Source organism: Oryx dammah, unplaced genomic scaffold (genome assembly GCF_014754425.2).
Source record: "Oryx dammah isolate SB20612 unplaced genomic scaffold, SCBI_Odam_1.1 HiC_scaffold_27, whole genome shotgun sequence".
NCBI lineage: Eukaryota > Metazoa > Chordata > Mammalia > Artiodactyla > Bovidae > Oryx > Oryx dammah.
In genome coordinates this window covers 64,458,756-64,471,728 of record NW_024070211.1, presented here as the reverse complement: position 1 = coordinate 64,471,728, position 12,973 = coordinate 64,458,756, and the positions used below count along the sequence as shown (strand labels likewise).

The 12,973-nt window shown below is 40.7% G+C and overlaps 1 protein-coding gene across 2 annotated transcripts in view; it reads left to right on the top strand.

The window, feature by feature from the left end:
- The window catches only part of CFAP221 (cilia and flagella associated protein 221), a 122,629-nt gene that overhangs the window by 83,589 nt on the left and 26,067 nt on the right, over positions 1–12,973 (top strand). For both annotated transcript variants that reach the window (XM_040228966.1, XM_040228967.1), the window contains exons 16-19: positions 230–354; positions 2,492–2,572; positions 6,705–6,812; positions 6,907–7,041. In XM_040228966.1, coding sequence (XP_040084900.1) covers positions 230–354; positions 2,492–2,572; positions 6,705–6,812; positions 6,907–7,041 — 449 coding nt within the window. The remainder of the gene's footprint in view (positions 1–229; positions 355–2,491; positions 2,573–6,704; positions 6,813–6,906; positions 7,042–12,973) is intronic.

Here is a 12,973-nt window from a genome sequence, read left to right as displayed (position 1 = left end):
GGCTAGACAGACCTTTATTGGCAAAGTAATGTCTCTGCTTTTCAATATGCTATCTAGGTTGGTCATAACTTTCCCTTACAAGGAGTAAGCGTCTTACATGTTGTTTTTTAAATGGCCTATGACCAGGCCCCAGTAACTGGTATGTAGCAAATACACAGCTAAAGAGATGGTGGTTTCACAAAAGTGCCTTGAGACTCTCCAGAAGTGCCATTCTGTTTTTCACCCGCAGACAAGAGCTTCAAATACCAGCTGGGGCGAGTCAGTAAGGACGCCAGCCGGTTCTCTGTGTCTCCCCAGGAAGTACTGCCCTTTGCCTTTCCATCCTACAGCCCTCCCCAGGACTCCAACGAACTGGTGGGTGCATGGAGGCTGCAGGTGGGGCTGGATGCAGTCAGGGGGCGACAGGCCAGTGCCAAGGGGAGCCCCACCTGGTCTCTGTCCCTCTGCCTCCTCCCAGGAGGCTCCCGAGGGAGACCTGTGCCCAGGTGATTGTGATGAATGGGAAACCAGGAAGCACCTGCTTCCACCTACCTAGCCCCTGAGACACCTGTGCAGAGCTTGCTGGCCCCGATCTGCCCAGGAGACCACTGAGACCCTGGACTGCTGGGAAATGGGGTCTGAGGGCTGAATAGCAGAAGACCAGGAGGACCTAGCCTGGACCTGGGAGGCAGGCCCAGCTCAGCCAAGCCCCCTGCTGTGTGGAAACTGCAGAGATTGGGGGTGGGTGGCCCCAGCATCTAACAGTCCAACCTCAGACTCACAAGTCCATCCCTCCTTCCCTCTTGGCAAGAAGTTTGACAGTTTATCAAATGATGCATTGTAATTCAGGTGGTGGCTACACCACGAGGCAGGCAGGACTTTCTCAAGTTCTATCAATTTAATTAATCTTCAAATTTAATAGGTAGGTTTATTCTCTTGCAGCTGAGAAGGAAACTGAGACACAAGGGCACAGAGCCTGTAATAAAATGCAGTCTGAGTTTCCCAAGTTCACAGGTTTAGCAATAAAAAATGTGTTTAAATCAATGTTGAAAAGGCACAAGCAAAACAATTTTTTAGTTTCAAAGAATGAAGTTGCCATGCACATCCTGTAAAGTGGGTTAAGCATTGCAGGTCAACCTAGTCAAGAGGTACAGGACTGACTTTAGAAATTCCATGTGTTTTCTGGATTAGATAATTCAATGACTTAAAAGCTCAGAATATTTGGTTCCTGCACACATTCATGCTAAGTCACTTCAGTTGTGTCTGACTCTTTCGACCCCATGGACTGCAGCCCACCAGGCTTCTCAGTCCATGGGATTCTCCAGGCAGGAATACTGGAGTGGGTTGCCATTCCCTTCTCCAGGGAATCTTCCTGACCCAGGGATCGAACCTGCATCTCTTATGTCCCCTGCATTGGCAGGTGGATTCTTTATCACTAGCACCACCTGTGAAACCCTATTTAGTTTCTAGAAAATGATAAATCTGTGATTTTCAAACAATAAGAATTATCTGACAGTCAATAATTAATGGGTGGAGAGAGTGTTAGGGATGAAAAGAGATTATCACTGTGCTGTGGAACCTCTTTTATTTTTTTAATAATGCAAATCTTTTTACTTCATTTGGTACCTGAGTTAGTTCTACAGCAACTTCTCTGCTGCTCAGGGTTGATGAAAAACAGAATGCTTGGCATCCCTGTTCATAAAGACTTTTGTAACTCATTCCATACATACAGTATTTCATCTAGTCTAAGAACAGTATTTTCAATACAGCATCTCTGGAATTGGGAAATGCCTATAATTATTGGTGTCATATTTACACTGCATCATACCAGTTTAATGACGGTGTCTTGGATTAGGTGAGATATAGTATGTATTGAGTGCCTGGCCCAGGCTGGACACTGCTCTGGGTTCTGTGGGTGATGCTGCACATCCACCTGCAGGACAGGTATTAGGTGATGCTTTGGGGATTAGCACCCTTGGAAGGGAAGGGAATGGAATGGGCAGAGGAGAAATAAGGCTACAGTACTTTGATGAAGTCCTCGCTGACATCACAAGGGGCTCTGGGCCTGGCACAGGGCAAGGACCACCTTCGTATCTTTGCTTCAGCCTGTCTTTGGAGGCAGCTGTCCCAGTGAGCACATGGCCTCGAGTGAGATAGCACCCTTCAGCCACAGCTGCCCCTGAGGGCTGACCCCTGAGGGTTGTTTCTGTCAATAGAACTCAGGACTCACTCCTCAGGTCTGAAGGGGATTCTGGGCAACAAGTGCAGCCTCCACAACAGGGGAAAATAAAAGACACACCCTGAGAGACAAAGGTGTGGGGGTGGGCAGTGGCCACACTGCCTCCATTCCCTGCATATCAAGTATCAACTGTAGTCAGATATCAACCTTGGTTGCAGGAAGAGTTAGAGGGAAGAGCTGTTCACTTAATGTTCAAAATGTAGAGAAACAGAAGTATAGCTGCCTTTGCTCAATGTTGATCATGTGTTACCTTTTTGAATTTTTACATTTTAGGCTCCTGGTGGCATTGGACCTGTCCCAATTAAATCTTCAGAAATTCAAGTCAAGCAGCCCCATTCCTTCTTCAATCTGCAGGTCAGACCTGTCATATGGTTTCATTAATTGGGTTTCTTATGTCCTAAACAAAGTGTTCTTGACTCTGAATTGCTCTAATTCATTACTTTTGTTCTATTACAGATTATAATGAATAACATACACTGTTTATTTCCCTGCTGTTATCTTATGTGATGTGTGAGGTGTAACAGATTCTCTTTTCCTGATGTGGTTTGTGGAAACCCGGATCTTTATTCTGTGGATATACCATATAGTATGCAAACCTGAACTCAGTGAAGCTCTGAGCCATGCCATGCTGGGCCACCCAAGATAGATGGGTCATAGTGGAGAGTTCTGACAAAATGTGGTCCACTGGAGGAAGAAATGGCAAACTGCACCAGTATTCTTGCTGCAAGAACCCCATGAATGGTATGAAAAGGCAAAATGGTATGACACCGGAAGATCAGCCCCCCAGGTTGGAAGATGTCCAGTATGCTACTGGGGAAGAGTAGAGGGCAATCACTAGTAGCTACAGAAAGGATGAAGTGACTGGGCCAAAGCAGAAACAATGCTCAGCTGTGGATGTGTCTGGTGGTGAAAGTAAAGTCCAAAGCTGTAAAGAACAATACTGCCTAGGAACCTGGAATGTTAGGTCCATGAATCAAGGTAAATTGGACGTGGTCAAGCAGGAGGTGGCAAGAGTGAACATTGACATCTTAGGAATCAGTGAACTAAAATGGACAGGAATGGGTGAATTTAATTCAGATGATAATTATATCTACTACTGTGGGTAAGAATCCCTTAGAAGAAATGGAGTAACCCTGAGAGTCAACAAAAGAGTCCAAAATGTGGTACTTGGGTGCAGTCTTGAAAATGACAGAATGATCTCAGTTCATTTCCAAGGCAAACCATTCAATCTCACAGTAATCCAAGTCTGTGCCCCAACCACTGATGCCAAAGAAGCTGAAGTTGAATGGTTCTATGAAGACCTACAAGAACCTTCTAGAACTAACACCAAAAACAGATGTCCCTTTCATCCTAGAGGGTAGGAATGCCAAAGTAGGAAATCAAGAGATACCTGGAGTAACAGGCAACTTTGGCCTTGGAGTACAAAATGGTACAAAGGTAACAGAGTTTTGTCAAGATAACACATTGATCATTGCAAGCACCCTTTTCCAAAAGCACAAGAGATGACTCTACACATGGACATCACCAGATGGTCAATATTGAATTCAGAATGATTATATTCTTTTCAATAGAAGATGGAGCAGCTTCATACAATCAGTAGGAAAAAAAGACCTGGAGCTGACTGTGGCTCAGATCATAAACTCTTTATTGCAGAATTCACAGGCTTAAATTGAAGAAAGCAGGGGAAACCACTAGACCACTAGTTACACTAGTATAACTTAAATCAAATCCCTTGTGATTATACAGTGGAAGTAATGAATAGATTCAAATGATTAGATGTGGTAGACAGAATGCCTAAAGAACTATGGACAGAGGCTGATAACATTGTACAGGAGGCAGTGACCAAAGCCATCCCATAGAAAGAGAAATGCAAGAAGGCAAAATGGTTGTCTGAGGAGGCTTTACAAATAGCTGAGAAAAGAAGAGGAGTGAAAAAACAAGGGAGAAAAGGAAAGATATACCCAACTGAATGCAGAGTTCCAGAGAATAGTAAGGAGAGATAAGAAGGCCTTCCTAAGTGAACAATGCAAAGAAACAGGAAAACTATAGCATGGGAAAGACTAGAGATCTCTTCAGGAAAATTGGAGATATCAAGGAAAGAGTTCATGCAAAGATGGGCACAATAAAGGACAGAAATGGCAAGGAATTAACAGATACAGAAGATATTAAGAAGAGGTGGCAAGAATACACAGAACTGTACAAAAAACATCTTAATGACCTGGATAATCACAAGGATATGGTCACTCACCTAGAGCCAGACATCCTGGAGTGTGAAGTCAAATGGGCCTTAGGAAGCATTACTACAAACAAAGCTAATTGAGGTGACAGAATTCCAGCTGAGCTATTTCAAATCCTTAAAAATGATGCTGTTGAAGTGCTGCACTCAATATGCCAGCAAATTTGGAAAACTCAGCAGTGCCCACAGGGCTGGAAAAGGTCAGTTTTCATTCCAATCCCCAAAAGGGCAATGCCAAAGAATGCTCAAACTACTGTACAATTGTGCTCATTTTGCATGCTAATAAGGTTGTGCTCAAAATCCTTCAGGCTTGGCTTCAGCAGTACGTGAACTGAGAACTTCCAGATGTTACCGGCTGGGTTTAGAAAAGGCAGAGGAGCCAGAGATCAAATTGTCAACATTCACTGGATCCTAGAGAAAGCAAGGAAATTCCAGAAAAACATCTACCTCCATTTCATCGACCACACTAAAGTCTTTGACTCTGTGGATCATAACAAACCATGGAAAGCTCTTAAAGAGCTTACCTGTTTCCTGAGAAATTGTATGTGGGTCAAGAAGCAACAGTTACCAGACCATCTTACCTGTCTCCTGAGAAATTGCATGTGGGTCAAGAAGCAACAGTTAGAATCCTGTATGGAGCAACTGATTGAAAAAGGAGTATGACAGGGCTGTCTGCTGTCACCCTGTTTGTTTAACCTATTTTCTGAGCACATCATGAGAAATGCCGGGCTGGATGAGTTATAAGCTGGAATCAAGATAGGTGGGAGAAACATCAACAACCTTAGATATGCGGATGATACCACTCTAATGGCAGAAAGTGAAGAGGAACTAAAGAGCCTCTTGATGAAGGTGAAAAAGGAGAGTGGGAAAAGCTGGCTTAAAACTCAATATTCAAAAAATGAAGATCATAGCATCTGGTCCCATCACTTAATGGCAAATAGATAGGGGGAAAATGGAGACAGTGATGAACTTTATTTTCTTGGCCTCTAAAATCACTGCAGGCAGTGACTGCAGCCATGAAATTAAAAGATTCTTGCGCCTCAGAAGAAAAGCTGTGACAAACCTAGACAGTGTGTTAAAAATCAGAGACATCATTTTGCTGACAAAGGTGCATATAGTCAAAGCTATTATTTTTCCAGTAGCCGTGTACAGATGTGAGAGTTGGACCATAAAGAAGACTGAGTGCCAAAAATTGATGCCTTTGAACTGTGGTGCTGGAGAAGACTCTGGAGAGTCCCTTGGACAGCAAGGAGGTCAAACCAGCCAATCCTGAAGGAAATCAACCCTGAATGTTCATTGGAAGGACTGATGCTGAAGCTGAAGCTCCAATACTTTGGCCACCTGATGGGAAGACCTGACTCACTGGAAAAGACCCTGATGCTGGGAAAGATTGAGGCAGGAGGAAAAGACGGTGACAGAGGATGAAATGGTTAAATAGAATTATCGACTCAATGGCCATGAATTAGTTAGTGAAGGATAGGGAAGCCTGGTGTGCTGCAGTCCTTGGGGTCGCAAAGAGTCAGACACGATTTAGCAACTGAACAACCACCACCATGTGCATACCTGAAGCTACTTGAAATGCATATGTTAGAAATTTGAAGAAAAGGTGTAAGTAAACAAAAGTCAGTTAGTTTTCATTGAGTTGTATGACCACTTTTGTTTTTGAAAATATGCATATTTATTTTTCTCATTTTTTAAGTTAAGTATAATTGATTTACAATATCTTGTTAGTCTCAGGTATACAGCAGTTATTCAGTTACACACGTATATATACTTATATTCTTTTTGAGACTCTTCCCTTATGGTAGTGGTGGTTTAGTTGATAAGTCATGTCTGACTCTTGTGATCCCATGGACTATAGCTCACCAGGCTCCTCCGTCCATGGGAATTCCCAGGCAAGAATACTGGCATGGGTTGCTGTTTCCTTCTCCAGGGGATCTTCCTCATCCAGGTGTTGCATTGCAGGCAGATTCTTTACTGACGGAGCCAGCAAGGAAGCCCATTTTCTCTTAGAGGTTCTTACAAAATATTGAGTATCATTCCGTGTGCTGTACCATAGGTCCTTGTAAAATATGCATGTTTTAAATTGACAAACCAGTGTTCAGTGTATCTATAGGTAACTATGAACTCTTCTGTGTGTTGGGACCCAGAACAGGGCCAGGACTGTGTTAACAGGGCCCAAACCGACCAGGGCCCCAGAGCTGAGAAATGCCTCTCAAGGGCCATGAGCTCCTGTCTTCCCTCCCCCAGGTTCCTCAGCTATACAAGATCAAGAGGTACCAGCCGGTCTCTGTGCAGGGGTCTTCAGCCAGCTACAGACCTCAGAAGCTTGCTCGGGCCCTGAGGCAAGGAGCTGAGGTAACGCGTCCCACCTTGGGGAGAGGAACCACCCCCACCTTTTTCTTGCTGCCCCGGCCTCGAGACTAATGCACTGCCCTTGGTCCTGGCCCAGGACGAAGCCACCACGGTCATCACCCTGCCCAAGCAGGATTCCTCGCCCCATCTGCCCGGTGAGACCTCCGTCCTGAGCATAAAACTCCCCGAGGCCTTGGCCCAAGCTCCAGATTACGACCCGCTTTATATTTTTGTAAGTGCCATCAGCAGAAGTCATGGTTCCCTGTCTCTTTGTTTTAGCAGTTACTTCATAAGAAAACAACAACAAATAGAAAACAAGCTTGGTTACCAAAGGGGAAAGGGAGGTAGGGTAAACTAGGAGTGTGAGATTAGCAAGTACTCCTAACTGCGCATGAAACAGATAAACAATAAGGTCCTACTGTATCAGGGAACTGTATCCCCTATAACGGAAAAGAATCTGGAATATATATATATAAAACGATCACTTTGCTGAACACCTAAAACTGACACAATATTGTAAATCAACTATACTTCATTAAAAAAAAAAAAAGACTTTGAAAAAAAGAAGACAGAAGCACCAATTGGGAATATTTTTCTCTCTTTGGAATTTCAGGGGTTAAACAACATCTCGCTTTTGAAATTGCTGGCCAGACTTTATTGCTTGGAGAATATCAATGTTTCTTTTAACGATTCTGGCATTTATTTTTTAAGACAATAGCTTTATGCTGCTACTGCTGCTGCCAAGTCGCTTCAGTCGTGTCCGACTCTGTGCAACCTCATAGAGGCAGCCCACCAGGCTCCCTCTCCCTGGGATTCTCCATCCAAGAACACTGGAGTGGGTTGCCATTTCCTTCTCCAATGCATGAAAGTGAAAAGTGAAAGTGAAGTCGCTCAGTCATGTCCAACTCTTAGTGACCCCATGGACTGCAGCCCACCAGGCTCCTCCATCCATGGGATTTTCCAGGCAAGAGTACTGGAGTGGGGTCCATTTCCAATTATCTGTAATATGCATGTATGCATTTTTGTGTTTATTTTAAGCATAGTTTCCACATAACATTATATAAATTTATGTACGGGTGTACAATACAGTGATTCACAAGTTTTAAAGGTAAAATATATGTATATATTTTTAAAAAAGAAAACACAACAGAAAAAAGTAAAGTTACCCCAAACTCCATCCTGAAGCTCTAGTTGATCCCTTATCCCATCCTTGGGCACCATATCCCTGCCACACCAATCCCTGACTCCCCCTTTTTTTAATGCTTTATTGGCCCAAAGTACACATTTCATTTTATTTTATTTTATTTATTTTAATTGGAGGCTAATTACAATATTGTGGTGGTTTTTGCCATACATTCACATGAGTCAGCCATGGGTATACATATATTCCCCATCCTGAACCTCTCTCCCACCTCCTTCCCCATCCCATCCCTCAGGGTCATCCCAGTGCACCAGCCCTGAGCAACCTGTCTCATGCATCAAACCTGGACCGGCGATCTATTTCACATATGATAATATACATGTTTCAATGTTATTCTCTCAAATCATCCTACCCTCGCCTTCTCCCACAGAGTCCAAAAGTCTGTTCTTTACATTTGTGTCTCTTTCGCTGTCTCACATATAGAGTCACTGTTACCATCTTTCTAAATTCCATATATATGCATTAATATACTGTATTGGTGTTTTTCTTTCTGACTTACTTCATTCTGTATAATAGCCTCCAGTTTCATCTACCTCATTAGAACTGATTCAAATGCATTCTTTTTAGTAGCTGAGTAATATTCCATTGTGTATATGTACCACAACTTTCTTATCCATTCATCTGCCAATGGACATCTAGGTTGCTTCCATGTCCTGGCTATTGTAAACAGTGCTGCAATGAATATTGGGGTACATGTGTCTCTTTCAATTCTGGTTTCCTAGTGCATACGCCCAGCAGTGAGATTGCTGGGTTGTATGGCAGTTCTATTTCCAGTTTTTTAAGGAATCTGCACACTGTTCTCCATAGTGGCTATACTAGTTTGCATTCCCACCAACAGTATAAGAGGGTTCCTTTTTCTCCACACCCTCTCCAGCATTTATTGTTTGTAGACTTTTTGATAGCAGCCATTCTGACCAGCATGAGATGGTACCTCACTGTGGTTTTGATTTGCATTTCTCTGATAATGAGTGATGTTGAGTATCTTTTCATATTTTGTTAGCCATCTGTATGTCTTCTTTGGAGAAATGTCTGTTTAGTTCTTTGGCCCATTTTTTTTTATTGAGTTGCTTATTTTCCTGGAATTGAGCTGTAGGAGTTGCTTGTATATTTTTCAGATTAATTCTTTGTCAGCTGCTTCATTTGCTATAATTTTCTCCCATTTTGAAGGCTGTCTTTTCACCTTGCTTATAATTTCCCTTGCTATGCAAAAAGCTTTTAAGTTTAATTAGGTCCCATCTGTTTATTTTTGCTTTTATTTCCATTACTCTGGGAGATGGGTCATAGAGGATCCTGCTATGATTTACATCAGAGTGTTTTGTCTATATTTTCCTCTAGGAGTTTTATAGTTTCTAGTCTTACATTTAGATCTTTAATTGATTTGAGTTTATTTTTGTGTATGGTGTTATAAAGTGTTCTAGTTTCATTCTTTTACAAGTGGTTGACCAGTTTTCCCAGCATCACTTGTTAAAGAGATTGTCTTTTCTCCATTGTATATCCTTGCCTTCTTTGTCAAAGATAAGGTGTCCATAGGTGCGTGGATTTATCTCTGGGCTTTCTATTTTGTTCCATTGATCTATGTTTCTGTCTTTGTGCCAGTACCATACTGTCTTGATGACTGTAGCTTTGTAGTAGAGCCTGAAGTCAGGCAGGTTGATTCCTCCAGTTCCATTCTTCTTTCTCAAGATTGCTCTGGCTATTTGAGGTTTTTTTGCATTTCCATACAAATTGTGAAATCATTTGTTCTAGTTATCTGAAAAAGACCATTGGTAGCTTGATAGGGATTGCATTGAATCTATAGATTGCTTTGGGAAGTATACTCATTTTCACTATATTGATTCTTCCAATCCATGAACATGGTATATTTCTCCATCTATTTGTGTTGTCCTTGATTTCTTTCATCAGTGTTTTATAATTTTCTATATATAGGTCTTTTGTTTCTTTAGGTAGATTTTTTCCTAAGTATTTTATTCTTTTCATTGTAATGGTGAATGGAATTGTTTCCTTAATTTCTCTGTTTTCCATTGTTGGTGTATAGGAATGCAAGGGATTTCTGTGTGTTAATTTTATATCCTGCAACTTTACTATATTCATTGATTAGCTCTAGTAATTTTCTGGTGGAGTCTTTAGGGTTTTCTGTGTAGAGGATCATGTCATCTGCAAACAGTGAGAGTTTTACTTCTTTTCCAATCTGGATTCCTTTCATTTCTTTTTCTTCTCTGATTGCTGTGGCTAAAATTTCCAAAACTATGTTGAATAGTAGTGGTGAGAGTGGGCATATTTGTCTTGTTCCTGACTTTAGAGGAAATACTTTTAATTTTTCACCATTGAGGATGTTTGCTGCGGGTTTATCATATATGGCTTTTGTTATGTTGAGGTATGTTCCTTCTCTGCCTACTTTCTGCAGGGTTTTTATCATAAATGGATGTTGAATTTTGTCAAAGGCTTTCTCTGCATCCATTGAGATAATCATATAGTTTTTATCTTTCAATTTGTTAATGTGGTGTATCACATTGGTTGATTTGTGAATATTGAAGAATCCTTGCATCCCTGTGATAAAACTCACTTGGTCATGATGTATGATCTTTTTAATATGTTGTTGGATTCTGTTTACTAGAATTTTGTTAAGGATTTTTGCATCTATGTTCATCAGTGATATTAGCCTGTAGTTTTCTTTTTTCGTGGCATCTTTGTCTGGTTTTGGCATTAGGGTGATGGTGGCCTCATAGAATGAGTTTGGAAGTTTACCTTCCTCTGCAAGTTTCTGGAAGAGTTTGAGTAGGATAGGTGTTAGCTCTTCCTTAAATTTTTGGTGGAATTCAGCTGTGAAGCCATCTGATCCTGTTGGAAGATTTCTGATTATGGTTTCGATTTCTGTGCTTGTGATGGGTCTGTTAAGATTTTCTATTTCTTCCTGGTTCAGTTTTGGAAAGTCATACTTTTCTAAGAATTTCTCCATTTCTTCCAAGTTGTCCATTTTATTGGCATATAGTTGCAGCTAGTAGTCTCTTACGATCCTTTGTATTTCTATGTTGTCTGTTGTGATTTCTCCATTTTCATTTCTAATTTTGTTGATTTGATTCTTCTCCCTTTTTTTCTTGATGAGTCTGGCTAATGGTTTGTCTATTTTATTTATCTTCTCAAAGAACCAGCTTTTAACTTTGTTGATTTTGGCTATGGTCTCTTTTGTTTCTTTTGCATTTATTTCTGCTCTAATTTTTATGATTTCTTTCCTTCTACTAACCCTGGGGTGCTTCATTTCTTCTTTTTCTAGTTGCTTTAGGTGTAAAGTTAGGTTATTTGATTTTTCTCCTGTTTCTTGAGGTAGGCTTGTATTGCTATGAACCTTCCCCTTAGCATTGCTTTTACTGAATCCCATAGGTTTTGGGTTGTTGTGTTTTCATTTTCATTGGTTTATATGCATATTTTTATTTCTTTTTTGATTTCTTTTTTTTTTTAACTTATTTATTTATTTTTAATTTTTACTTTACAATTCTGTATTGGTTTTGGCATAGATTGACATGAATCCACCACAGGTGTACATGCGTTCCCAAACATGAACCCATTGGTTATTCAGAAGTGTGTTGTTTAGCCTCCATATGTTTGTATTTTTAACAGTTTTTTTCCTGTAGTTGACATCTAATCTTACTGCATTGTGATCAGAAAAGATGCTTGAGATGATTTCAGTTTTTTTGAATTTACCAAGGCTAGATTTATGGTCCAGGATGTGATCTGTCCTGGAGAAGGTTCCGTGTGCCCTTGAGAAAAAGGTGAAATTCATTGTTTTAGGGTGAAATGTCTTATGGATATCAATTAGGTCTAACTGGTCCATTGTATCATTTAAAGTTTGTGTTTCCTTGCTAATTTTCTGTTTAGTTGATCTATCCATAGGTGTGAGTGGGGTATTAAAGTCTCCCACTATTATTATGTTATTGTTAATTTCCCCTTTCATACTTGTTAGCATTTGCCTTACATATTGCAGTGATCCTATGTTGGGTGCATATATATTTATAATTGTTATATCTTCTTCTTGGATTGATCCTTTGATCATTATGTAGTGTCCTTCTTTGTCTCTTTTCACAGCCTTTATTTCAAAGTCTATTTTATCTGATATGAGTATTGCTACTCCTGCTTTCTTTTGGTCTCCATTTGAGTGAAATATCGTTTTCCAGCCCTTCACTTTCAGTCTTTTTGTGTCCCTTGTTTTGAGGTGGGTCTCTTGTAGACAGCATATATAGGGATCTTGTTTTGGTATCCATTCAGCCAGTCTTTGTCTTTTGGTTGGGGCAGTCAACCCATTTACATTTAAGGTAATTATTGATAAATATGATCCCACTGCCATTTACTTTGTTGTTTTGGGTTCAAGTTTATAAACCTTTTCTGTGTTTCCTGTCTAGAGAAGATCCTTTAGCATTTGTTGAAGAGCTGGTTTGGTGGTGCTGAATTCTCTGAGCTTTCACTTGTCTGTAAAACTTTTTATTTCTCCTTCATATTTGAATGAGATCCTTGCTGGGTACAGTAAACTGGGTTGTAGGTTTTTCTCTTTCATCACTTTAAGTATGCCCTGCCATTCCCTTCTGGCCTGAAGAGTTTCTATTGAAAGATCAGCTGTTATCCTAATGGGGAATCCCCTTGTGTGTTATTTGTTGTTTTTCCCTTGCTGGTTTTAATATTTGTTCTTTGTGTTTGATCTTCATTAATTTGATTAATATATGTCTTGGGGTGTTTCGCCTTGGGTTTATCCTCTTTGGGACTCTCTGGGTTTCTTGGACTTGGGTGGCTATTTCCTTCCCCTTTTTAGAGACGTTTTCAACTATTATCTCCTCAAGTATTTTCTCATGGCCTTTCTTTTTGTCTTCTTCTTCTGGAACAACTATGATTCAAATGTTGGGGCATTTAACATTGTCCCAGAGGTCTCTGAGGTTGTCCTCACTTCTTTTAATTCTTTTTTCCTCTCTGCTTCATT